The following is a 27,220-nucleotide window of genomic DNA, read 5'->3' on the forward strand; positions in this document are numbered from 1 at the left end:
AATTCTAATAACTATACTGGTACATTTGTACCGTAACTATTAGTGCACAGAACAAATAATGAGCTAGTAGCAAATGAAATCAAATCAAATCTATTCAAATTGCCTGTATTGCGTACATTGAGCACAGAGGCTGCTGAGAAGCAATGGTGAATTTAAAGTCCAGAAGAATATGCACTGTAATGAAAAGTTTTAATAATTTTAGGATGCTAGCAGATATCTTAAGATTCAACTGAAACAAAGCAAAATTTTGTGTAGTGATTTGGACCTTTTTGGAAAAATTTGCAGTAAATGAAGACATCTTAGAGTAAATCTTTGTGCTGAATGCTGGAGGGATATTTTTGACTGTTTTAGTGGGTTACTTAACAGAATTCTGACAGTGATGGTCTTAGCCTCAGCAATGCTAACACATAACGCTTTTAATTACCATGTGTCATGACCAATACAATATGTAGATAAGAACTACACCTCGCTGGTATAATGTGAGGATATGTAACTCATTAGCTCACATTAGTGACATTACACACATCAGATAAATTGGTTGACACGCAAGTAGCTTAATTGGTTGACCGGCAAGTCGGTGGCAAGTCGGTTAGACTCTGGATGTGCAGATTCCACTCACTGTTTTTCATTTTTCATTAATTATCTTCAACGAGAGAAAACAGATACAAATTTTAAAAAATATTCTGAGTAAAACTAGCTTTAATTGAGCCGTCTAAATAGGACATACGTTTAACATTTGAATATACGCGTGTAAATGCAAGGACCCGGTCGTTTTGCTATGGGTGACAAGCTGGCTTTGTAATATGTGACAGCAATTAGCAACATAACATAACAACAGTGCCACTCTTAAGAAACTTAATAGTGGGTGTCATTTTATCATTCGATTACGTCTAAATGGCACACTTAATTGGGTGGTGACACTTAACAGACTGGTGTGACTTGTTTTATGTCAATGGTCGTCATTCTGAATCTTAAATTGCTAATTTAAAGAGGAGGGAAACAAACGTAAGCAGATATTACATTTTGCTGGCTGGTCAGTTTGAAAAACCTCACTTAAATATTTGTAAAATTTATGACGGAAATAAGTCAGTGATAAGTGATGGTGCTAGCGTTTCCCAAATTTCCTTTTACTTCCCACTTCCTCACTAGACCACGTTTATCACATGTATAGCTTATACTTTCTGGCTACAAAAGCCCTTATATATAAATATATACTTTCTGGTTACAAAAGAAGAAATGTTAATGATTTATGACAAACGGACATGCACAAAGCGTAAAATTTGAGCTGCATGTATTTTTTTTCTTTGAAATAAAATAAATAAATATACACAAATGAAAATTGAGAATAAATATTTAAAAGGTAAAGAAGAATTTGGTGTGGCTGTAAATAGGTATGTAAAAATCAAAGAGTTTCAAATCAACTTTATCAAAGAATCATTTTGATGTGACACTTAAAATATCATTCATGTCAGTAAAACGTTATCATATCGATTTTGGGCTAAACTCTCCTCAGATTTCTCCTTTCTATATAATACAATATAATACAATAATCAAAGCACGTTGAAAAGGGTTCGTAAAGCTTTCAACTGAACCGTGATTCCGGCACACACTGACCACACACATCAATATTGGATCAAAGCAAAAATTATTTCCAGGTATTTTTATTGTAACGTAACGTGTTATTAGCAATCGTGAAATAAAATATATATATCTTAACTATGGATAAATAAAAAAAGGTGCATTTTTTTGCGTGTCAGATAATTTCAACGGTCGTATCAGGCTAATTATTTCACTACTGCCGCATTGACCTGTGTATATCCCACGTGTTAAAGTTGAGCGCTTGTGGCAACCGATGCTTGTCGCCAGTGGTTGGCCTAAATTCCATTCTCGAAATAACTCGAACGCTGATTGGCTGATCTCCTAAAAAGGAATTTGTGACCCACCCATTTTGTCAATGAAATGACGTCAACATAAGTAAACTTACTACACAAACTCACTTCCGAGGCAGTTGAATCATTGCTTTGAAGCGAAAGGGGAACTTTTTTGGAGTTCTCTGCCATATCAGCAGTTTTTAACATCCTTTTTGGCAGAATTCAATACAGTGTCAACACTTGGATCGTTGTTAGCGTGACCGAAGGACGTGTACTGTGCCATTAAGTGGAGATTCATATCAACAGTAGTTCTATTATCACTGAATAGACCGGAGCACGTGTGTTCAGCTAGTCAAGGCTCGAAGATGCAGAGGGAAAAGCAGCGTTCTGTGAAACACAGGCCAAAACAACAGCAGAGTGGAAGTGAATTAAACCGCCGAAGTTTTCCACCGGCCATGATTGACACCAGAAACAAGAATCATATTAAATGTATGGTGATCGGGGATGGAGCCGTGGGGAAAACGTGCATGCTAGTTAGCTACACCACAAGCAGATTCCCCTATCAGTACAGTCCCACAGTCTTAGACAGTTACACAGGTAAGGAGACCTTTTAAAAAGAAATAATTTACGATTCACATTTTAAATGTCATCGTTGATATAGTTAGGACCTTTGGAGAAACAAAATGTACTTTACAAAGAATGAAATATTTCTGTCGCCATGTTTCGTTACTTCTAATATCCGCCTTCATGATGAAGATTAGAAAAATACTGGCTTGGTCTATATTGTCATTTGAATAAACGAAAGAAAAAAAATAATTTTCAATATGATATTAAGATTTTATGAATTGGTTGTTTTTGGGACCATGTAACTGGAAGGTTTTTTAGAGGTTACATTTAGTCCTGGTATCTTCTGTATGCGATTGTGTAGCTGATAGTGTGGTAATCATTTTCCTCAATCTGAACTCATTCAACTCTCGTAATCAGTACACGATGTGATCTACTGCTGCCTTTGTTTATCTAACAATTACCAAAATTAGGCTATTATCCTAAATATTTGCCAATATCTCGGCATCAGCGGTGTTTTACCTTGTGAAGAAGGTGGTAAAGCAAACAATCAGTCCTTTCATAGATCAGTAATGCCATTATAACCTGATGAGTGGACCGAAAGAATTTTACTGCTTTCAGCCGTGGGAAATATTCATTTGTCTGGAGGTATTTAGGCATGTCTGTGCCTGTAGTGTGGTATGGTCGGAGGCTTTTGTTTGTAGGTGTTCCACAGCTTTTGTCCAGCGAAAACCGCCAGGTCTCATTCAAGAGGACTAATTTCCTTTACAATGTCTATCAAAAGAGCACACGGTAGTTTAGAGACAAAGGCTTATAGGTACAAACAATAGAAATCATTACTCTGTTTCCTATTAGGGAGCTGATGTAAAACACGTTTGAGGTATGGGAACTTCTTAAATACTTGTGGTATTTTATGAATGAAGACCTCCCGACGGCCTCCGACGTTGCACCGAAGTACACCCCATTTATCAGTATCCGAGATCTCCAGATTGCTGGTGCTTACGAGACCCCCCAATTTAGCGCTTGGTCTAGCTCTTCATCCAAGGCAATTAAACCCCATTATACTTTCTAAGGTGGATTATCAGTGCGATAGCAAACGCGATTTTTGCCCTTGTATTAATGTGGTAATCTTCCCTGAGAGACCTGGTCCCTCAGCCAATGGTGAAGTATAGGGAAGCGTGCTTAAATGACTAATCATTAGAACAATGCTAGGCTTTTATTCTATCGTCTTCTGGTATTTTGTAAGTCGTGACCTAAGCTGCAAGGTGTAATCAAATATTCAGGGCGGTCCTTTGAACCACCAACACCAGGTAGTAATAGGATACAGACTTGGACCACAACTTCTGTGCTAATACAAACACTGCAATTGTTGTAATGTCTTCCGGTGATTACCAATCCAATTGATTTCGATTTGAAAGAGAAATTGTTTCTAAAGCGTGATTTGGGATTATGAAAATTTTCTTGAGTGGTTTTGAAGAAGGGCGTGTGTTAAATATACAAAAGGTCTCGGGCTTACAAACTCATTCAGAACATTGTAAGATAAACACACTGCTTTATAACATTTCGACCCATATCGTTTAGACACAACGGCCCTTTTCTTAAAAAAAAAAAAAAAAACACAAATATTAAAGCATTAATTAAATATTAAAAACATTTAAATTGAAAACCAATTCTTTTTTCCAGCACGAGTGTCAGTGGACGGACGGCCCTACGTTTTAGAATTAATAGATTCAGCAGGCCAGGTATGTGTTGCCTCTTTCTTTTCTCTCATTCTCATTTGTATGCGTAAAGTAATAAAGGCCTTATTGCTTGGGTGCATTATAAGGGACTAGTTCAACTTGTTCTTCGCGATTAAATAGTGATGATGTACATCAGATACCCTATCTCTCAGTTAATTATTGCATGATGTTCGTTTCAACTGACTATTGTTCTCATTCTATAGACCAAGTCATAAAATACAAGTCACTGCAGTGCTTTTTTATATCTGCCAGTCATTTACCTATTAAAAACAAATTTCAAATATGCTCCATAATCAAAATATGCTGTATCCGTGTAGAAATCTAGATCAAAATTCCAGATAATGCATTCTTTACGCATCCCTTGTCCTCAAAAAAAAAAAAAAGAAATGGACAGGATATGATATTTGTTTCCTTTCTGATATTATGGGTTCATCCTAACAAATACCTAGACAGTGAGATCATAAACATTGCCCTCTAGACCGGTCAGCCTATGTCCCACATATACATGTATGGAAGTGTAGGCAAACTGGTTATGATTCAACAACACGCAACATGAGAGATACTAAGGATACTCCCCTTGTTTGGCAAACGTTATGAATCCTTACTTTGCCAGTGCACTCTTGGCTTAAACGAATCAGTTGATCTGTTTTATTGTTGACAGAAAGGGAAGAACTACATTTATTTATACAGACTACTATTTTGCCACTTGTTCAACATAACTCCTGTGAAGAAAACTTTTTTCTCATAAATCGATTCACCACGAGCATTTCACTCAATTTGTTCCACTTGTAAATTCATATAAATATTTACTCCAACCACTTCACGTATCCTCATCGACATCCGGCACCAAGCTCATAAATCACAACCAGAGAGAGCAGCCATTGTAAAAAAATACGTCGTCAAATTCTTTATCTATTGTATGTTTTCATTACGGGACAGCCCCTTTATTTTGCGCCCACAGACCAACACGATCTTTTTATTGAATGTTCTCAAGTGCTTAAAGTGCCTGGTCATGCACGTGGAAATGCCTTGGATGCCACCCTTTGTATTTTGAAATATTCTGACAATGTATTTTACGCAATTTTGGGTGTATCTGTTTCGTCTTTAAATAGATGTAGTGAGTTTTTGAATTATCGACGGCAATGCGGGAGGGAAGACGAAATACTATCAGCTTTTTATTTTCACGTCAACACCAAACGCCTTCGTAATTGAGAGTTCCAAATAAAATTTTCAGGACAGAGCCATAAAATTTTTAAAAAATTGTACCAGTAATCAAATTAATTGAATGTCCTTCATTTTATGAATATATATTTTTTAATAATGATGTTAAAAAAGAACCATTTGGGATGATATAAGCTTAAAAAAACAGTGAACTTAGGATTCTTATCGTGGCCAAACCAATAAGAAATTCCGCTGAGTTTTTCCTCTTGGTGTGGAGCCAACGTCCCGGCATTTCCTGTAACGTGTAGGCATCTTGGTGTGATTTCAACCGCCGAACGTATCAAGAATGTCACACTGAATCACACCGCCCAGTGCTAATGATGCGTGGGAAACAAACCTAGCTTTAACTTTGCGGTTTGTTTGTCTGGACCTCTGTCTTTAGAAACAACGCTCTGCTTCAACAGCGAGTGGAATTTTGTTTTTATTTTTAATGAAAACTTCAGTCCCGACTTTTCCGTAACAATAGCACTGAATAGTGAGGTTTTAATTAGTGCTTTGCTTGCTGCCCAAACATTATCCGATCACGTTGTTCATTCATTCTGAATTCCAAACTGTTATTAATTATATACAATTATTTGTCTTTGCAGGATGATTACCAACATATTCGAATGTTGTCTTACAAGTCAGTCGACATTTTCCTCGTGTGTTATTCAGTAGTGGATCCGGCTTCATTCAACAACCTCAAAGACAAGTGGATTCCAGAAATGAAACATTACGGTCCACAAGGCACACCGTTTGTTGTCGTTGGAGCCCAAGCAGATCTCAGAGAGGACAGAGAGACAGTAGAAAAGCTTCACAGAGAGAAAGAAAAGCCAGTTTCATTTCACCAAGGAGAAAAATTAGCAAAGAAATTTGGTGCTGACGCTTTTATTGAATGTTCATCTCTAACACAAAGAGGACTACAAAGAGTCTTTGAGCAGGTTATAATGGGTGCTTTGTCACCAAGGAAAACAAAAAAGTCATCTAAACCCAGTAAGTTCTTTGGGATGGTTTCACTGTGTTTGGACAATTTAAAACACAAGATTTCAGGACATAAAGAAAGCGGCAGTGCTAACTCTTCCACTGCCGGCAGTGACTCAGATCTAGTGCGGATTTACACTGGCAATTCAACACGGCGGTAATATGTCACTTATATATACATCCGCGTAAGAATCTCTACGGTATCATATATGTGACTCTTTTTATTTAAGGTGGATTGATGAAATCAAACTTACTGTAATCTGAAGATATGTTACAGCGAAATATACGTGTTCTATCAGCTTCAGTGCTTGCACTTTCAGCCAAAGAGAGACGCAATTTCTTCAGCATTATTCTGTTTATAAGCACTGGTTGTGATAACCTATACTACGCAAGAGCAAACTATTTAATGTAAATATTGAAACTTGTATTACTCTCTGTATGTTACTAATTTATTTGTAAACAATACAAGAATAGAAATATTATAAGAGTTTGTGTTGATTCTCCTATCGCATTTAAATAGAGTAGATGTCTAAGTAAAAAAAAAAAAGTTTATAGTATAGCCTTTACTGGTACTTCCTCTCAATCCATACAATATGTATTTTTCAACACTCCAAATTAAAACTCATCAAGCAAGACGTTATACTCCGGGATAAGTAATATAAAAAAGAAATAGACTATCGACAAAAAGTATTAATTTGACCTTCAGCATCGCATTTCGTAAAAGATAAGATTATGAAGCAACGCTTACTTTGAGCCATAAAATCTCCACGGATCTTAAATGATGATTCATAAGTTGTGTTTGGCATGTTGGGCTTTAATCAAAGTTAAAATGAAACTATACAGGAAGTAAGCATAAAAATATCCCAAAAGTACGTGACGTTAAACATATCCAACTAAAACCCCCTTTACACTGGGCGGCGTCCTCTCTGCGTCCCGTAGTACGACCCCGTTCGAGAGTAAAAAAAAAAAAAAATACTTCACGTGCCGACAACTGGCCGACCATTGAGCATTCATTCTGCAACGTAAACGATGCTTGTGTGCTCCTGTCTACGACCACAGCGATGCCAGTTTCATGGTCGCACGAAAGACGCAGAGAGGACGCCGTCCAGTGTAAAGGGGGCTTAAAGAAGTACAACAGAACAAAAAATGTTCACATTTTGCTTACAGGGTTCTATTCGTCTCCACACACGTGACATCTTACTAAATTGAATATTAATACCGTGCATATAATTTCTTAAACCACTATCCCTTCCTGGAAGCAAATTGTTTGGAAATTTACACGCGATAGATGGGGATTTCCTGGTTAATTTGCAATTTTCAATAATAGAAAACAAATGATGTGAGTTATATTGGAGTCGTTAGATTTGGCATCGGTTCAAGTGTATGTATACATAACAACTGTAATGTAAATGTACTGATAAAAGACGATCATGTCAAAATCAACTAAAACGAAAGTAAGTTTAAACAACAGAGTGTAACTCTTTAAACAACATGCGCTACAAGCACAATGGTACCTGCTAAAAACGAAAGTTAGTCATAGTTTATATTAGACCACAAAAAATATTATGAATAGTATGCTCCCAATATAAGACTTCTCATATCGAGTATCAGGCAATACTAGGACTGCTGTTTTACGAGTACTATGTCCAGTAACTGTATTAAGTGTACGGTGGTCGGGGACGGCGCCGTGGGGAAAACATCCCTGTTGGTCACCTACAGTACAGGCTCGTTTCCCACGGATTACGTACCTACAATTTTTGACAGTTATGCAGGTAATCATTTAATTCCTTACCATATATATTACGATTTAATATTTCTTTTTCAAAGTTAAAAAGAATGAAAAAGTCCTTTACTAAAGGTAAATAATACGTTGAAGTATTTAAATAATTCCGTTTAATTTTTTTTACAGTAAATGTGGAGATAAAAGGACGTGCTGGCCCATTTAAACTGAGCTTGTTTGATTCCGCGGGACAGGTGAGATAACTACTCCAACGATTATTGATAGGCTTTAAATATTCAGTATCTTATATTTATCAGTTATTAACGGTGTAATATCTTTTACCTGCTTGCTTTTGAGAGAGAGAGAGAGAGAGAGAGAGAGAGAGAGAGAGAGAGATTAAGGGGGGATTAAGGAAATACAAACTTTCACGTTTTTTATCATTTATTAGGAAGAATATGATCGCATCAGACGGCTGACCTACCACAACACTGACGTGTTCTTGGTGTGCTTCTCTGTTGTTAAACCAGAGTCAGCCCAAAACATAGAACTTAAGTGGGTAAAAGAACTGAAGCAGTACATGCCCGGAACACCATTTATTTTAGTCGGAACTCAGGTGGATTTACGAGAGGATAGCAAAACCCTCAGAAAATTGCAGAAGAAAAATCAAAAGCCAATATCAAGCAGCGTTGGAAAAAATATCGCCAAAAAAGTTGGAGCTCAGAAATATATCGAATGTTCAGCTTTTCGACAAACGGGCATCAAAAACGTTTTCGACGAAGCCATTGTTACTGGTTGTTGTAAAGATGATGACATCGAGGAACGCGGACATCACTTCCTGAGGAGAATTCGTTCTTTTCGACTTCCTTCCTTGAAAAACCGCTTCTCTGAGCTGGCAGGCAATGTGCGAAGCGGCTTTGACAGTGTTCGCACCCGCTTTTGGTAATGACACAGTGCTATCAAAACCTGATTGTGACATGTCTCAACTGTAGCAATGAGCTTTTATTTTGTCTGTTTATTTTCATTGACTGTAACTTATTACTTCATAAATAAGGACAATCCATTCGGAAGGAGTCAAGTTCAATCTAATGAGCAGATTCATGTTTCAAAAACTTTAAAATGTTGCAAGTTTTTCTGACATTTTTCACCTGGAAGAGGGAAAAATTATTCTTATTAATCCTTTCTGATATACTTGCTCCGCCAGGGTGATGGCAGTCCTTTTTGAGGGAAATAATTTATTTCTGTTTGCTTATATTACATTACACAATGTGGATTGTTTTGTACTGTTTGGCTGAAAATTTTATCTGACTCCAGTTTACTTTCATCAATAATTAACCCTCAACTAACTGATAATTACTGGCAATTACGAATGCTGGTTTGTTCGCAGCAATCAGGAGAAACACGACCGCTGTGATTGGGAATATCACCTCAAATTTCAAAACATATATTTGCATTTTACAATAGAAAATAACATCAATTCTGTGTTGATCAAATAGTCAATCAATTATCAACACCATTACACATAATATTTAGTAAACCGATAAGATATTTTGTCTAGGTAACCGAAGCCACAGTTTATCATTATTTCTTTTTCTTAAAAGACTTTAATTATATTTACCGATATTTTACTACATTAATTGCTTTTTTGGTACGTTATTTCAGGAAATGCAACTTAATCTGATGCTGTATATTCAATCATATGTAAGAATTTAAAATGGAAAATAAAGTGAATATAACCCTTTAAGATAAAATAACGTTGTCTATTAGACGCTTAGATCGTAGATGTCTTACCATGTGCTACTGACATTAAATTGATTAACGTAATAGTTAGCATTAAAAAATAGTAGGCACCTATATCATCATTTCAAATCCATGTTTTTAAAAGTAAATATTTACTTTAGTTTATATAGGCTACCTATTTCCTTTTTTTTAACTTAAGACAAATTAGCAATAATATTCCAATAAATTGATCCCTTCTGCATTTTCTGCATCCAAAGCAGGGTAGTTTTAAAAGTAATTCATATGTGTTTGCACACATTGATACTGATAACAAAAATATTGATAACTTACCTTGCAATAAATTGTAGCACCGCTCAATCATAACTATACGAGTCCTACTTATATACCAGTCACCTGTGTGTTAAAAATAGAATCGTGTTGTGATTGGACAATTTGATCACGTGAACAATTACTAAGGCTTGCGAGTTGCTAAAAATAACCACACCACGTTTTACTATAAATAAAATATATGAAACAATACTATATGGCGGATTTGTTCTAAAAATAACAATTTCAAGATTTTCTATATAAATGACTGGTCGAATTAAACACATTATGAACACATAAGCACCACAACTGGTTTGATTTCATGAGAAAAGAGTATTGAAGACAGCAATATTCCCAAAGGAGGAGGTTCGGCAGTGAAATAAGAGTTAACAATGACAGAATTTTCAGCCAACAACTATATTAAATGTGTTGTCGTCGGAGATGGTGCAGTAGGAAAAACATGCATGCTTGTCAGTTATGCTACCAATAAATTTCCACAAGATCACGTCCCCACTGTTTTTGATAATTATGCAGGTAAGACTTCAAATCCTACTTATTGTGTTGGAGTCTTTAACAGTCACGTGCACATATATTTTAGATAGTAGGGCCTATTGCCTAAATTGGTCGTCAGCAGAAATGTCGATATAAGAATAAAGTTGCGCGAAATGTACTTAAATCCGGACTTATTTGATTTAGACTACAGTATATTTGACATTGAATACAGGCAGTTAGTTTGACTGATTACAAATTGTGATTTTCACAAACACTGCAAGTTTCAAATCATGGGTGTTTGATAAAGAGTTGTGAACATCTCTTTTTCTTTTCAGTGAATATTGAAATCAGAGGGACACCATATATATTAGGTTTATTCGACACAGCCGGACAGGTAAGATGTTTCTCTGATATTTCCCCGATCTCTACCCCGTAGGGGAGACCGGGGCTAGTTGGCCCAGTTAGACACTTTTGGCCTTGTACAAGTTGTAGAGCCAACTAGGAATGGGTGAGAGTAACAAAAACGGTTTCAAAGTAAGCCCCATGATCTAAGTTACGTATGCAACGTCATTATTTTTCAAATATAATGCCAGACAGCTCACAATTTGACAAAAAACGCAGCTGACGTCGAGGGGGCCAACTTGCCCCACCACGGGGCAAGTTGGCCCCAGGGTCGGGGCAAGTTGGCCCCCCTATACGAAAATGAAGTATTTATCCCATGTAAACGCCTTGAAATACATTTTTATAAATTTTTTAATTTATTAAATTGATTTTTTAGAGTCTTTGTTGAATAAATAGTTAAAATGAGGCGGATTTATTGAGGTTTCCGTACGTCACGTTGTTGGGGGGGGGGGGGGGGTATGTGTTGCAAGAACCCAAATATCTATCAATAAAATTTGTTTTGTTTTAATTAAGAATAAATTAATAATGGTATAAAACAGGTTTTTAATGAATGAAAACGAATAATAAATTTTCGTTTTAAAAGAAAGTAACAAATTTAGTTTTAAACCACTGAGTTTGTTTCAACAATGGTCTCCAGATAGCTAGGGAGGGGTGGAAAATCCCCTTGCTAAAGGGGAACATGTAACATTATAAATACAAAGGGAATCCCCTTACAATGAATTAAAGCAAAATAAATGTTTTTCTAAGGAAAGTCCAATGGATTTGCTTTTAAATACAAACAATCAACAGAACATTTCTAATATAATTTTTTTCGAAAAGACACCAGAAGGCAAATTAAATAAAATCAATCAGGCCATATAAAAAACACCGGTAAGCTTTGTCAATTTCACCAACTTGTTTATTTCAAACAGCGTTGCACGCAAAGGATTGTGGGTAATATGAGGGTCCAACTTGCCCCCAGTCAAGGGGGCCAACCCTACCCCGGGTGCACATTATTTATTTTAAAGGATGGCAGCCATTTATGATGCTAGAATGAGCAACGATGATACATCGCTATGAAACTTGAAACAATCAGCTTCAGTTTGATGCCCTATACATACCTTATATTCGATCAGAAGCCTCTGAAAATAGATTTTTAAATCTCTTAAACAAAATTACTTTTAGGTGCAAAAATCGTTTGTTTCGACTCACCGCTTAAGTAAAACTTTTTAACGTCCGACACTTCCATAGCATTGTAGGCTACGGTCACTTTACAAGAGTATGTGGCCAATTTTTTTACCTCGCAGTTACTTTTTCATAAATTGACGGGGGGCCAACTTACCCCGGGGTCCAACTAGCCCCGGTCTCCCCTATCATGCAAATAACATAGCCATACTTTAAAAAGATGAGTGTTTATAATGACCTCAGGAAAGTTTTAAGTAAGTTTTAGTTTGAAATATATTGCACGGTTAATTGGTCTACTGATTAAAAGATATTTAAGTTTTTGCCGTGAATCATACAATATACCACAAGTGCGTATATAGTGTATGCATGTAACTAATAGTCAGCAAAATAATACCAGCTTGAGCATTTTCAGTTTCTATTTTTAAGTCGAGGTACTTTCTAAACGTCAATTACACGTGGAAACGTATTTTCTCTAACATTCCAGGAAGACTACGACAGGTTGCGAGTCCTTGCGTATCCCAGCTCCGACGTATTCTTGGTCTGCTTCTCGGTAGTCAATCCTACTTCTCTTATCAACGTTGAAGAAAAATGGGTACCCGAGCTGCGACAACACATGCCAAACACACGATTTATTCTCGTAGGGACCCAAGTTGATTTGCGCGATGACATGAATACAAATTACAAGCTGCAAAAAGACAAGCAGCGTTCAGTTACTTTTGCGCAAGGAGAAAAAATGGCGAAGAAAATAGGAGCTGAACTGTATTTAGAATGCTCAGCGCTCACTCAGCGCGGACTTAAGGCAGTTTTTGACCAAGCAATTCTGACTGTTTTGAATCCAAAACCAGAAAAAACAAAAAGTTTAAAAAGAAAATTTAAAAAAGCGTTAGTGTGTTGGTAAAGTGGCATCAACTACAAATAAGCTGTCCTTTTCTTGGTTTTCTAGTCATTCCTAAACATTATTAGGAAATATTTATTCGTCAGTACAGTTTTCTTGACTGATGAGATCTTTTTTGTTAAATAGATGCAAACAGAACTGAGGTGTAGACCTAGACATGTTGTACAGTTCAGAACTCATATAAGGGTCAATGATATAAATAATGCCTGCAAACTAGGCCTATTAGTATTTGTTAGCAGTGACTTGAATCGCAGATCAGTAGATAGCAATTTAACTGGAGAGGGGGGTGTTCAAAATATTTTCATGCGAAAATTTAAATAAATTTTACTGATAAATATATCTTTTGATGTGTTTTGTTTTTTGTGACACTTGAAGCTAAGTATATATTTCTTTTGTCTCCGCTGTTTCTTGATACTAAATAAGAGTAAAACATCGCGCCATTGCCTTTGATGATTCTGCAAAATAATAAGAACTAGTGATACAGTCGTACAACGGTTCAGGCAGCCTGAGAAGAAAAATGTGAACGCGAAATGGGTTCAAAATCTAAAAGAGATGAACGCATTTGGGTTCATGTTAAATTTGACCATTTTTAAAGTCATCTTGAAGGTCGTGTTACGTTTACCCTCCCCTCCGTCGATCTTCCCACCTCACCCCATACACGTTTACAAACCGTTTGCCATCATTTGGGTCCAACATTTTCTAGCTATGGATAGCATACCAAGCACCATCGCAGGGAACTATAGTCAAGAACGCTATTGAGTGGGGTTGGGCTACCCTTTACCAGGATCAGACATTGATTTTTTTCACTAGATATTTACAGGTGTCTTCTTGACAGAAAAGTGCAAAGCATAGACAGGCCCACCAGTGGATGTATTTTCTACTTTAGTAAAAATAAACTAGATCGATTGAAGAATGTGAGATGGTTCTGCAAGTAACAGTAACGAAGGTTTAAAATTAAGTCAATGCTATATTATTTTGTGTGAGGACAGATAAATCTAGTGATTATTATTTTATATTTTAAGTTGGTAGACTGATGTGAGTAAAGTTCCACTTGGCCAAACAATTCTTCCGCTCACTTTTTTCAAATAAAATAAATAACTGTTAAATAGACCCATACACTGTGAGTCAGTGGTAGCAAGTATGTCGTATTCACCAACTGTGTTTACATAATGCCTCGTAGCTGACCGCATACAACCTGCACACAACCTGCAGCCGAGGACAATGTTGACACCGTCCGGATCCGGTATAGTACGTCGGCCAGGTCGGCTTGTGTCAAGTTGAAACGTGGCCAATTAGGCTCACGAGGGCAAATCCGACTGTCGATTATAGCACATATTAAAAATAAAACACCACGCACTTTCTATTCAGTCTGACTTGTATTAACAATGGTGGATATGAGGAAGGAGGGGGGGGGGTTCTATTTTTCAGATCCCCCCTTCAAATAAATAAATAAATAAATAAATAAATAAAACAGAAAAATGAGCCAGGAATAATTAAGCGATTTTCCATAAATCTGCTGTACATATTATAAGCCCCATCGAAAGTATTATAATAATATCAGCAAAACCCAGACCAAAAATGTTTATCCTTGTATTCCTCTCTAAAAAAATCTGGATCCACCGTTGAAATTTAACATCGATCAAGGTGGGATTACTCCCATGAAGGCGCTTTATATTTAATGCACAATTAGTAAAACAGGCGAAAATCATTGTGACAATCAAAGGTGTTCGATTTTTCAATATACATTTGTCGACATGCGGAACGCCCAAAATAAACCCCCAAAATTGTCAACAACAGGTATGTGCTTACTTCTCACTGGCTGGGGGTGGTCCTAGCCAGTGCAATGCAGTTGCGGTGACGAACAATAACAAAAACACCTCTGATCAAGCGGGCTCAGTCAGAAAGTAGATTCTGTTCGAGTAAGCGTGTAGCAGAGAAGTCTGTCACTGCAGAAATCATCAACAAAATGGTTGATAGTATTTACCGTACTCGTTCTCTCGGAGTGCCCGCTGAGGGTCTGTCTGACCAGTATGCTGACGGGAAAGCGGCCAGGGTTTGGCAGTTGTACATCGGCTGTAAACAACAAAGAACGTCGCAGTACAGCGAGTGGTTATGCAACCTGTTGAGAAAAAAAGGTTGCAGCTCGGTGCTTGATGTTGCTTGTGGAACCGGGTAAGAGAGATGTGAATTGTACACACGTGATGCATCTAATAAGTGAAACCTTGTTTATCAATAAGCAATTCCCAGAAATAAAATGCACGCTCAAGTCTGTTCATTTTTATTTGATTGCAGAGAGGGGCTTTCCCCAGGTTATTTCTATTTTTAAAATTCTGTGAGTGTTTTATACCAACACTACGATCATTCAAATGTGTCCTAGTAGTTAGTGATATAAAATAAGTTTGCAAATGTGCTCAGTGATTGAAAGTGGGAATTCATTTTTTGTGAGAATTTTGTGAATTTGTATGGTTTGTAGCTGAATTGCTGTTTCTCGTAACCATATGCATGGACCATATTTGATCTATCCACGTAGATTGCATCAGAATAGGATCTAAACATTAAATATGCATAATAGAAGGAGCAAAAAAAGCTGAGTCATTTTTAAAGGATAGGCACAACAAACGGATTTATTTCATGGCATATACAGTCAATTTGTGGTGCAATGGTTGTTAAATTAAGCATGATGCATTATACCAAAAAAAAAAAAAAAAATGCATTTATAGTTGTCAAAGAAAATGGGTTTACCTTCCATGCATGAGCAAGGGTGGATTTAGGCCGTCTTTTGGGTCTTCTGGAAATGCTCAGATTTTCAAGTTTTTATTGATGGGTATCTAATTTTTTCTGTCTGAAGACGGTCAAAAATGGAGGCTAGATCAACAAAGAATTTGGAGGACTGTCAGAAAATGTCTCTGTATCTGCCTCTGCGTGAGTCCCAATTATTTTTTGTTCTAAATTTAACAATATTTCTTCATTATTCCCACTACTAGAGTCGACTCAATCCTCCTCCTGGAAGAAGGCTTCAAAGTCACCAGTGTTGATGCCAGTGATAAGATGTTGAAGTTTGCTCTGAAGGAAAGGTGGAACAGACGCAAGGAAGAGGCATTTGATAATTGGGGTATGATTATAATATTGTGTGATTTCTTGGGGTAAGATTATGGTATTGTGTGACTTTCTTGGTCTTCTGTAAGCATTTCTTTGACCATTCTTATATATCATTCTTATCTGTCAGGACTTAAATGACAGATAAGGTTTTGTGTGCTAGCAAGGGTTGTCCATCTAGTTTTAAGCGGATCTGACCAGTAGTATTGAACATTACCTGCCCTTTGATTGCGAAATGATCCTAGATTTTGACAGTAAGTAACCGTGTACATAGCTAAACTGCTTATCAACCAAGGTGAGGAGACACCAGGGGTGGGGTCATGATTCATTTCCATGTATGCTTATAAATTGGTGTCCAGGGCAGGATTAAAATAAAAGAAATGCTGAATCCTTTTAAAGTTCTCTCCAGTGTTAATCTGATAATTCTGACAATTTACAGTGGTGGAAGAAGCAAACTGGTTGACTCTAGCCGAGGATTTTGAGGAAATTCCACATCCAGAGGGAGGTTTTGATACAGTGATTTGTCTGGGAAACTCGTTTGCTCATTTACCAGACTTCAGCGAGGAGCAGAGAGAACACAGAATTGCTTTCTCCAATTTCTACCGGATGGTCAAGCCTGGAGGGATTTTGATCATAGACCATCGTAACTATGATGCCATCTTGGACACAGGCTCTGCCCCAGCCAAGAATATCTACTACAATGTAAGCAGAAGGATGGATGACCTCTTTTTAATTTATTTTATAAAAATATTTTTTCCCAATGTACGAAAATGGGTATTTTTGTGTTAACTGGTCTTGCTTTACTGTACCATTTACTTTTTAGATAGTGTGTGCGTATGTGAGTGAGTGAGATAATGTATTGTTCCTGGTAGGGGTAATGTCCTTCTTTAGTGCTTTCATTTGAAAAATTATCATTCATTTTTTCTATATCATCTGTTTTAAAGAGTGACTACATCAAAGACATCAAGACTTCAAACTTGTATGTGAATGGAAAACCTAAAATGGTGACTCTAGACTACTTCATGGATGTGTCTTCCCTCACCAAAGATAATCCAGATAAAGAGTGAGTAACTTAAAGATATACTACATGTATCACACGGCTGAACATTTGAAGTGTAATCTTTTTTGAGTTCTGGACTTATTTCTGTTCAAATATCCTTAAACATGTCATTGGGCTTTTTCACACCAAGCTTTGTATCTTAGCAAAGCACATTAGCAGTACAACTGCACTGGTTATATGTCTTGAGAGTTTGACAACTTAACAAGAGCCTGGGTTTTTCATAAGACACTCCCTGCTGGACACAGACGATTAACCAACTTCCACCTGAAATGCAGGACGCAAAGTAGTGGAGCACTTGTGAATAAGAGTCAAGTCCCCTGTAGCATAAATACATGGTAGAAACTCTCAAAACATGTCATCATCAAGATGTACCAGCTGTATTGCTAAGATATAACACTTGATGTGTAAACCTCTTAAAAGTTGCATTTTACATGAAAGTACATGTACTACTACAAGTAATTGCCTCTGTTCAACAATACATTTATATTGGAAGTATTAATAGAAGATTTTCCACAGTTCAAATCAAACAATGAAAAGTCTCTAGAACTCTTATAGCATATATATATGAATGGGGCATTCAAATTGCAGTGGTTTGTGATAACAAGAAATTGTATATGTTCTACATCCATTTAATATCAGTGTGATAACCACATGAACAGTCTCTAAATTTTCAACCAACTTTCTTTGGCTTATCTTTAAATTCCTTTAAATGAAATCAAGTTAAAAGTTGTGATTCTTGAAAATAATATAAATTGGAATGATTTGATCATCATCCTTTGAATTTTATTTTCAGATTTCAGACCCATTTCCGTCTGTCATACTATCCCCATCGTTTGAAGGCCTTTACTGGTCTTCTGAAGGAGGCATTTGGTGAAAAAGCTGAACATCAAGTGTTTGGAGATTTTAAAGAATATGACCCTGAAGATACACCTGCATACTTCATCCACGTCATTCAAAGACCATTTGACGAGTGATGGAAAAAATAACATTAACGTAAAGAGACTGATAAATAGCATTACCTAAAGCATTTTTGCTAGTAAAGATGTGACAGTACGTGAGGCTGAAATACTAATTGGACCATACTGAGATTTCTGTCTATGACAGGTACAATTGTAAATATGAAAGTTACTTGTTTGTAAGCAGGGATAATATTAGGTTTGAGGAATATCCCTATATTACGGGAGTCCTTTGAATAATCTCATGTACAAATCTGCTGGAGTTGAAAAATGCACCTTCTGATAAAGCATGAAGGTGCCTGTGAGTTACTTTGATTACTGGACTGCTGCTGTTGCTTCATAATGATTGTTCAAGTTGTCTGTTCTGCATTACATTGTACATGTATGCTAATATATGTGGTAAGTAATTTTCAAAAAAATGTAAATAGATTGGAGGTTTCTTTGAAAAAGAAAAAAATGAAATCATGTGTATATTTTGTTGGAAATGATTTCTTTGAAAAAAAAGTTAAATCGTGTACATTTTGTTGGAAGAAAATGTTTTTAAAATTATTGAAGTTGTTATTACAGACCAGTCGTTAATTTGGGTATAAAATTAGTTTGATATTCCGTGTTATAAATATATTTATTTTTGTGAAGGTGTTAGGCTTATTCAGGAATGATGTCAACTGGGACCAAGAAATGATATCTATACATTGAAAACAAGAACTCAGTATTTCACTTCATTGTTTTACAACTTTTTTAATACCAGTAATAAATAACAATAATGCATTTTTCCATGTCGCTCTTTTACAGCTGAAAAGCGCTCTGTTACACAAAGCTCAAATGCTACTCATTGTGTCCACTTAAAACAGCAGAGAGAATATCGACTTCTGTACATGTACGACCCTCATGTACATGTACATAAAAAATGTCTGCACATGTAACTGTCATGTCCATCCGGGTCTATTCACTGAGTTGAAACTAAAGCAAAATTATGCTGCCTACAATGATAACTATTCCAGCTAAGTACTGCATACTGTAATGTGGATGGTGATATGCGTACTTTCTCATAAATTCAAAGTCCTTCAAGTTTCAGTTACATTCAAATAACTTCAAAAAGACTTTATTCATCATGTGTAGATTATGGCAGTGGTTTTGTGGATATATGCATGCTTCTTGTGCACATACAGCAGTACATGACAACTTCTTACTGGTCTATATGCCAGTATGTGTATTACCATAAGCACATATTTATGCTAATACTTTGTACGTTAACAAGGCACTGCTACTGGCACCATTATTATGAGATCATACTGAATGCAGCTACAAATTGAACTAATTTTCTTTCTGAGTTGCACTTTTTTCAACCAATCTATCCTATGTAGTATTACACATTTTAGGAAGCAAATAATATTAAGATGACAGAAAGAAAGGGTTAAACTTTTTACATCCTTATGTCAATGTACAGAACTAACATTTACAAATCATTTCTATATTATTACACATGACATAACTCCACATGAAAAGCTCTTGCACAACCTCCATGAAGCCATTCAATCATAATTATTTCCATTTGTACAAAAGCAACATTTCTTGTCACATGCACTTGTGGCATGACAACGGCAGTGGGGGAACATCAAGCAGCCCAGAGTAAATTGTACTTGAAGCACATTCATTAAATGTCTATCATATAAAATGATTAGATTAAATCTATACACATTTAAGAAAAAAATATAATATTTGAAAAAACTACCGATTCAGAATTGATCTCACTTCATATGAATGATTAAAGGAGCTGAGAAACAGATTTTAAATTGCATGTGGTGCATTGAAAAGATGGAGGCAAATGAAGTAGATAATAGGGTAAAAATTGTCCTAGTATAAATGATTATCAGTATAGAGGTTCGCTTGAACTACTAGTTCTAAACATTCTAGTACAAATGAATGAAACTTAAATTCCAGAAATTGTTATTCTTGTGTACAAAGCAATACATTCAGCTAATTTCCAAGGCAGGTGAAATATGCACTGCAAAATTCATTAAATGGATTAATCTAAGATTTGAGGAATATCACAGGTATGGGAAGTTAAAAGGTAATAAGCTTTAGAGGTGTTAGTGACAAAACATGCAAGAATCTATATTTCTATCACCAAAACCAAGCAAGATAACAGAACAAACAGCATGCTAATAAATGCTTGTCCTCTTGATTTAATTAAAATTGTCAGAAAGAAAATTTCAAATGCTGATGGAAAACAGAAGTTTTAAACTTCAATGAAACCAAAGTTCCTTGCCCAACTGAATTCCAGTGATTAGTAGGTAATATACTACCATCAGTTCTTGGGTAGGTGACATCGGCGGTAAAAGCTGAAAATCAACAATAAAGCACAGATACAACAGTGGACAGGTTGGCAAGGGAAAAACATGAAAGGAAAAGGTGACTTAAAAGTAAAATAACAAGTGGACTGTAAATAAAATGTACGGATATGCATAATGGTAATGAGTGAAGGGGTACACACTGTTGCCCACTAAGCATGCAAGGCTTAAATTTTATTATTTTTTAAAGGTGAATTTACAGTGAATATATAACAGATATCACTTAGAACAGTACCATCTTTGAAGTTACCATTTCTCACCAACTGGGCATGCAACTCCCTACTGTTGTGACCGATAGTACTGTTTTAAGTTAAACTGTAATAAGTGAACTGTAACTGCACCTTATTTTTATACATAAACCCATGACCTGAAGCAGGCATTTAGTGGCACAAATATAATAAAATTTATGTTATTCCACACCTACAAGCAATCTATTTTGATAAATGATTTGTCAGTATTCTACGGCAATGGGGGAAGAACAAATAAATTAATTCCTCATAGTTTCAGTGGCTGACCATTTCAAAAAGAATATCATGGATCAATAACACTGTCAGTTTTTTTTATCAACTGAAATCTGGAGAGAACATGGTGCTTGGGACAATAATTTAGAATATCAAGGGTTTGTTTCAAAAATGAGGAAGCTTTAACCTAAGGAATAATCATAAATAAAAGCCAAGAAGATATAGATAAATACTTTTATCTTGATTTTTGCAAAGAAATTTAGAAGAAAGCTGAATGCCAATAAAATGAGATCATTTGAAGAAAAAGTTTTGTTCCCAAAACTTCAGGATTCACTTTGAAATCTGGAAATAAGCTTTTTAACCCACCCTTTTCTCTCAACATAGGTGTCATCAACAGAGGACCTTTTGTTGTCTTGTTCAAACTCCTCTGAAAAAGAGGCTACATCGTCCTCTCTTGGAATGCTGTGTCGACGTTTCATTTTCCATCCTTCTGTAAACCCAAGCAGTTCTTGAGTTCTCTCTTCAATTGATTTCTTTGGAATCTCTTCCAATTCTTTAGAAACAGTTTCTGTTTTTTTCACAAACTTTGTACATTCCTCCAGACCTCTGAGTCTCTCTAATATCCCTGAGCTGATATCAGGGGAAGCACAACTTTCGCTCCTGACAAATGTGGAATTTTCTTCTGACATTTTCACTTTTTCAGATATTGCAACAGTTTGGGTTTTAAGTTTGTCTTCTTGTGCCAGAGGGCAAGATTTGTTTTTCTCTACATTTTCAAAAGATCGCCATGCTTCAGTCACTGAAAAATGCCTTTCAGAATTGTCCTCGGAGCCCAATGTATTGAGTGAAGCAATATCCGTAAACACATCATCTAAATTGCTCTCTAGTTCTCTTTCATAAACACTCCCAGTATCCGAGGACTCTCCATCATCTGAACCACTGGCATCCATGTAATCTGGATTAACCACATCAGACGGAGTGGAAACATAAAATGTTGACTGGCTGCCATAATGGTCCTTCCTATTTGTTTTGTTTTCACTGGCTGAGGTAGAGTCACCTGCTGGTTCCTCTGGTGTTTGTCTGGGAAGAGTATAGTTTCCCAGTCCAACTGGTTTTGCCTGTGCCATACGTGCCCCTATAGTGGAGCTGCCTGGTTTGCTCTCCTGGAGTAATTTTCTCAAATGTTTTGCACTCATGTCAGAATCTCGGCATTCAAATTTCCTGTTTGGAGGAGGTGTATGACTAGGTGGTTTCTGTTTTTGTTTGATTTTGGCACTGTATGTACGAGCTAAGGAATAAACAGAGGTGCTGACTCTTTTTTCCTTCTGTTTCCCTTCTGGCTGCTCCCCTTCAGATTCCTGGGATTTATTCCTGGACCTTGTTGGGCTGCCAAGGTCTGCCATACTGCTACGTGGTGATGTCACAGACATACGATGGGCTATTTTAGAGGTGAATCCTAGCACAGCGTTTTTGATAGACCCAACAATGCTCTCAGAGGAAGTATGCGCAGAAGATGTCCTGGAGTAGAGGTGTTTGGAACGGTGTGGACAAGGTTCCCCCTTTGAAGAATTATCCACCTGGTTCAATGATACTGGACGATGAGCCTTTGAGGCAAGGCCTCTATGACTGTATCCACAGTGACCATGATCATCTCCCATGTCATGTCCATCGGAGAGTGACCTGGCCAGTTTTGGTTTAAGAGCCATCTTGTTCTCTATAACAGGTACTTGTTCCAGACTGCTGTGGGTCAGGGTTTCCCGGGGTGGGGTGGCATATCTCATGAAAATCCTCTTTCGGTGACGCTGTGTGATCTCCGCTGCCATGGTGGCAGCAGTTTCTCTGGGGGGTGTAGCATAGCGACATATAATCCGATGGTTTTCTTTCAATTTTGGTGAATCCCCTGCTAAAACTGCACTCTTATTCCCAAACATGAGGGATGTGTCTGAGAATTTCAGTGAATGCTTACTATTGGTGATATCTCCTTTTTGACAGAGTTCTTCAATGCTTCCATGTAGTGATGGGATAGAGTTTGACCTCTGGAGAGAAGGAGGTAAGGCAGATAGTGTTGGCTCTGGCTTATGGCTCTTTTTACTACTCCATGAGTCTTGTCTTTTAACCCACAAATTTCCAGACTGTTCCTTTTCATTTGCTGCTTTAGAAACACTGTTCACAGCAGTGCCCAAGTCAGTGCAAGCACGACGGCCACCCCTTCGCTCATTTCTCCTATTTTTAAGTTTTGGGCTATTTGGTAATGGTGTGAGCAGATCATTGATACTTTTGATATCTGCTGCAGTAAGTGTTGAAGTTGACTTTGATAATGGTGATGAGGTCACTGCCAGAGTTTCATAAATCCCATCATCATCTTCATCATTTCGCAAGGTGGAGCCAGAGGTAAGAGAAGTTTGACTTCGACGGTTATCCAACATGGCTACCTCAACATAATCTCCATCATCATCATCATCACTAAATTCATCCTGATTAGTTCTGATGGAAGACTTGCTACTGCTTTGATATAAGCTATCTGAGCTTTTAGCATGGTTATTTGCGATTATCTCCATAGGCACTTGGGGCAAATCTTTGGAGCCTCGAGACTTTAAATTGATGTAGTCTCCATATGTATTAATCATTGCCAAGTCTACTTTTCCTGGTGCTATTATCACATTGGAGTATGGTGATTCCTCATCTTCTTCATCGGAATCAAAATTGAACTGGACTTTACCTTGATCATCATATGAGATATTCACATAACCATCATCCATGACTTTAGAATTGGAGCGAGAAGATTCTGTGTGATAATCAGAATCGGTCTCCATACTTTCTGCTGACCTGGTCCTTTCTTTTGGCTTTCTCTGGAACCCATCACACTTATGACCGTCTTTCACAGTTGTGGAGTCCACACGGTTTAATTCTGTTGCTACTCTGAAGCTATCTGTGCGACTAGCTGAAGAATTATTGGCCCAGCCTTGCCCACCATTTCTTAGATTCTCAACCAATTCCTCACTGTCTAAGATTTGACTAATTCTCTTAGCCCTGGCGCTGGCATCATCAAAACTGGTTGCCACAGCACCAGGCTCCTGAACAGACTGGCGTTTGCTGTCTTCTCCAGATGCCTTATCACTCAGTCCATCCTCCGTCAAACTTTCCAAACTACGACTAAGTCTCTTTGATGACTCTGACTTTACCCTAAGGTGGCTTCTACGCTTAACAACATCACCATCCTGAAAAATAACAAAAATTATGACAAATAAGTCAACAGTATACAGTCAATGTGGTAATAATTGCTTTCCATCTTATACATATAACAAATTAAATCAGATATTAAATCATAAACAGATTCTCATTAAGGAATTATTTTAAGTAAAAATTCACCTTCTTATGGTCACTGACAAAGTCCACTAAGCTCTTGACCACACCTTTTCTGGTAGGCTGAGGAGACTGAAAGATGAATTTCATGTCTTATTAAATCTCCCTGATTAAGTTTCAACAAAAACAGACACTGAACTGTAATAACTGATTTCTTCTCTTTTTATTGGGTAGCACCAAAACACTCAAGCATGGACAAATATGTACACTTGAACACTTACTGATCGCGGACTTTCACTTTTGTCTACTTGTTGCCTTTTCTGTGCTTTCTTGCCCTTAAGTAAACTGAATTCTGAAAAACAATTAAAAAATCATTATCAGTGGATGAAATTTGATCTAGAAACCAGAATATTATGTCTGGTTATCAGCATTTCAACATTTAATGCAATGTAAAAATAACCTTGTAATTCAAAGTAACCTGAAATTAAACATTTTTGCTTTAAAGAATCAAGTTTATATTTTTGTATCATATATTTCGACATATTAGAAAAAAAACTTTTAAATCTGCCTCCTATCACTAAATATACATCATGACAGCTGCAAACAGTGAACTGCTTGCATACTACAACTTATGGCTGAGTACCTGCATGGTATAAATTTAAGTGGTTCTGCAAGGGATTCTGAACATTAAACAAAGGTGGCTCTCAAGTCTCAAGTGAAGTTCTTTAGTGTAGAACAAAAAGATTTACTGCCAGGGAGCATGTCTTTAAGCTGTTTACAAACACTCTTGTGGATAACTCTAGATTTTCAATTTAGCCCAATGGCTTCAGTTTTCAGACAAATACACACTATTGTCAAATAATAATTTTAAAAAAATTGTAAAAAAATTTTTTTCTCCCAACATAATTTAACATTGTTGTTTGAATCTTGAGACCCTTTTACATCACGTTGATTAATGTGTTTGTCTTCTCTCAGATTACTTACCAGTTAATCCTGTGCCTGACTTCCTCCTTCTCTTCTCCAGATATTCAGGAGCATGGTGCTGCCTCTTAGGAGGGTCAATATTCTTCATTATGGACTCATCTGCATTAACAGGAAATGACTATTACTTATATAATCAAAAACAAATACTGCAAGAAGAAGGCTACAGTTTCTGATAATTAATACAAGGCTTTGTTTTCTGTATTGGTATTGTTAAAATTCTAAATAACTTGGACTTAAATTTTTAGAGTGGTGAATGTCATGTTGTTTATGTCAGCAAATGGCTTGGTGAAACATACAAGAAGCATATTTACAATACTAATTGATGTGTTTTCAAAAATAATTAAAATTGTCTAATAATTATCACTTATTTAAATACCACAAGGTTAATTGGTTATTAAACATACCTTCTTCCTTACTCCTGCCTAACTGCATAACCAATTCTTTAGCCTTGTCTGGGATCAGAGCAGTGTAGTTCTCCAAGATGAGACGTTTGATTTCTTGGCACCATTTTCTCTTTTTCTCTAACGTCTTGGCCTGAAAGAAAATACATAGTTTCAATTGTTGTCATTGTTAACAGTAATACAATACAGTTTATCATGTATCAACAAAAACAAAATAAGAAATGGAAAAAGAAAAGAATTGATTGTTAAAACCTCAAACTTCTCATATTCTGGTTGATATCGATTTTATTTCTGCTATAAATAAATCCTTGCTGAGCAGTGTCACTGAACAATAACTATATTTAAATACAAAATCACAATTAAGCTCTATGCTTGTAGGGCCCTGATTGACACAAATGTTAACAAAATATATCTTTTCTGCTTACCTGCAGTGTGTATTGGATCTTTGGGTTATCAAATGGAATGGCATGAAAACTCAAAGGTTCCTTTGGGATACTCTCAATCACCATTAGATTGGAACACTAATATAAAATAAAGTGGAAGGATTATCATGATATTGAAAGTAAAAATAATTAATTAAATAAAGCATATAATGAAATTAAAAGTAAAATGCTTGTCAATAATACATTTAATAAACATTTGCCTTTCTTTTGTTTCAGAAATGAGTATGGATAAACATCTATTATCATAATCATAACAAAAGCTACCATTATAACAGCCTTGCACATGAATGTGCCATCTTCTCTCCTTTTGGCTAAAATTAAACCTTTCTCAAACAAGAAAGCTTGTCTGTGGCCCTTGGCTCCATACAATCGAAATGGGGACTGAAACAGAAAATGTATACACTAAATTTTTGAAAGAAAAAATAAATGAACTGAATTTGCTTGACCAAGTTTTAAAATATAAGCTTGAATTTACATTTGATACTTTGCTTGAAACCCAAGGTAACTTTTTGAGTTACTTGGGACATCTTCCACTGTGACCACATCAACAATATTTGTAACAGCTTTATATGAAATCAGACCAAAATTAAATTTACACTGATAAATAGCATCAAAGTCTTGCAGTAGTACCTCTAACAACAGTTCCCCAAATGTTGTCAAGTCGTCCCCCTCCCAGCCGTAGAGGATGCTCTGGATTTCCTGCACGCGCACAGCGTGTTCATGCTTCCGTTTCATCTCGTTAATGTGTTTGGCCATGTTGGTCATTCCAGACAGGGCGTCCTGGATCACCTCATAGCCTGGCTGACTGGCGTCAAAATGCTTCAGGATGTTCTGTAAATTGGAATACATATCAACAAGGATAATGATGCTTCAATATGGCTGATATCACTGTGACCTATGCACGCTTAGCTTATAATAATATCACATACTACATACATAGATGAGCTAAAACAAATGTGATTTTTTTAACCACTTGGGTAATCCAGATATTTTGTTGAGCTAATCCAGTAAAATAACATCTAAAATTGCATAAGGTTTCATGGTCCTAAAAACAACTGAACTACTAAAACAGTAAGTACATTCATTCTGAAATA

At 36.5% G+C, this 27,220-nt stretch overlaps 6 protein-coding genes across 22 annotated transcripts in view; 4 read left to right on the forward strand and 2 right to left on the reverse strand.

The window, feature by feature from the left end:
* LOC106167607 (circularly permutated Ras protein 1) overlaps nt 1–10,218 on the reverse strand; it is an 18,804-nt gene extending 8,586 nt beyond the window's left edge. Inside the window, exon 1 of the mRNA XM_013546425.2 lies at nt 10,143–10,218. The gene's annotated coding sequence lies outside the window, so the exon portion shown is untranslated. The remainder of the gene's footprint in view (nt 1–10,142) is intronic.
* Nucleotides 1,979–6,840, forward strand: LOC106167608 (cdc42 homolog). Its single transcript, XM_013546429.2, has 3 exons — nt 1,979–2,468; nt 4,119–4,177; nt 5,983–6,840. Exons 1-3 carry the CDS (start codon nt 2,237–2,239, stop codon nt 6,514–6,516), a joined length of 825 nt encoding a protein of 274 aa, XP_013401883.1. The 5' UTR covers nt 1,979–2,236; the 3' UTR covers nt 6,517–6,840.
* On the forward strand, nt 7,364–10,184 carry LOC106167609 (cdc42 homolog). Its single transcript, XM_013546430.2, has 3 exons — nt 7,364–8,127; nt 8,265–8,329; nt 8,524–10,184. The coding sequence occupies exons 1-3, from the start codon at nt 7,998–8,000 to the stop codon at nt 9,016–9,018; spliced, it is 690 nt and encodes a 229-aa protein (XP_013401884.1). The 5' UTR covers nt 7,364–7,997; the 3' UTR covers nt 9,019–10,184.
* A 158-nt stretch (nt 10,219–10,376) lies between the features above and the next one.
* On the forward strand, nt 10,377–13,400 carry LOC106167593 (cdc42 homolog). Its single transcript, XM_013546395.2, has 3 exons — nt 10,377–10,652; nt 10,946–11,004; nt 12,661–13,400. Exons 1-3 carry the CDS (start codon nt 10,511–10,513, stop codon nt 13,072–13,074), a joined length of 615 nt encoding a protein of 204 aa, XP_013401849.2. The 5' UTR covers nt 10,377–10,510; the 3' UTR covers nt 13,075–13,400.
* Nucleotides 13,401–14,932: 1,532 nt separating this feature from the next.
* On the forward strand, nt 14,933–18,951 carry LOC106167602 (glycine N-methyltransferase). The gene is made up of 5 exons (XM_013546419.2): nt 14,933–15,243; nt 16,056–16,183; nt 16,607–16,869; nt 17,112–17,230; nt 18,021–18,951. The coding sequence occupies exons 1-5, from the start codon at nt 15,038–15,040 to the stop codon at nt 18,199–18,201; spliced, it is 897 nt and encodes a 298-aa protein (XP_013401873.2). The 5' UTR covers nt 14,933–15,037; the 3' UTR covers nt 18,202–18,951.
* The window catches only part of LOC106167598 (uncharacterized), a 38,918-nt gene continuing 30,593 nt past the window's right edge, over nt 18,896–27,220 (reverse strand). For 15 of the 17 annotated variants that reach the window (XM_013546408.3, XM_013546407.3, XM_013546403.3 and 12 more), the window contains 8 exons: nt 26,757–26,957; nt 26,391–26,507; nt 26,109–26,204; nt 25,687–25,816; nt 25,283–25,381; nt 24,580–24,650; nt 24,365–24,430; nt 18,896–24,213 (listed from right to left, as the gene is read on the reverse strand). In XM_013546408.3, the coding sequence (XP_013401862.2) occupies nt 21,319–24,213; nt 24,365–24,430; nt 24,580–24,650; nt 25,283–25,381; nt 25,687–25,816; nt 26,109–26,204; nt 26,391–26,507; nt 26,757–26,957 (3,675 nt within the window). In that variant the 3' untranslated portion in view covers nt 18,896–21,318. The remainder of the gene's footprint in view (nt 24,214–24,364; nt 24,431–24,579; nt 24,651–25,282; nt 25,382–25,686; nt 25,817–26,108; nt 26,205–26,390; nt 26,508–26,756; nt 26,958–27,220) is intronic. The other 2 variants (XM_013546402.3, XM_087005753.1) reach the window with 2 other exon arrangements.

This window comes from Lingula anatina, chromosome 2 (assembly GCF_051362555.1).
Source record: "Lingula anatina isolate TDL-2025a chromosome 2, LinAna3.0, whole genome shotgun sequence".
NCBI classification, from domain to species: domain Eukaryota; kingdom Metazoa; phylum Brachiopoda; class Lingulata; order Lingulida; family Lingulidae; genus Lingula; species Lingula anatina.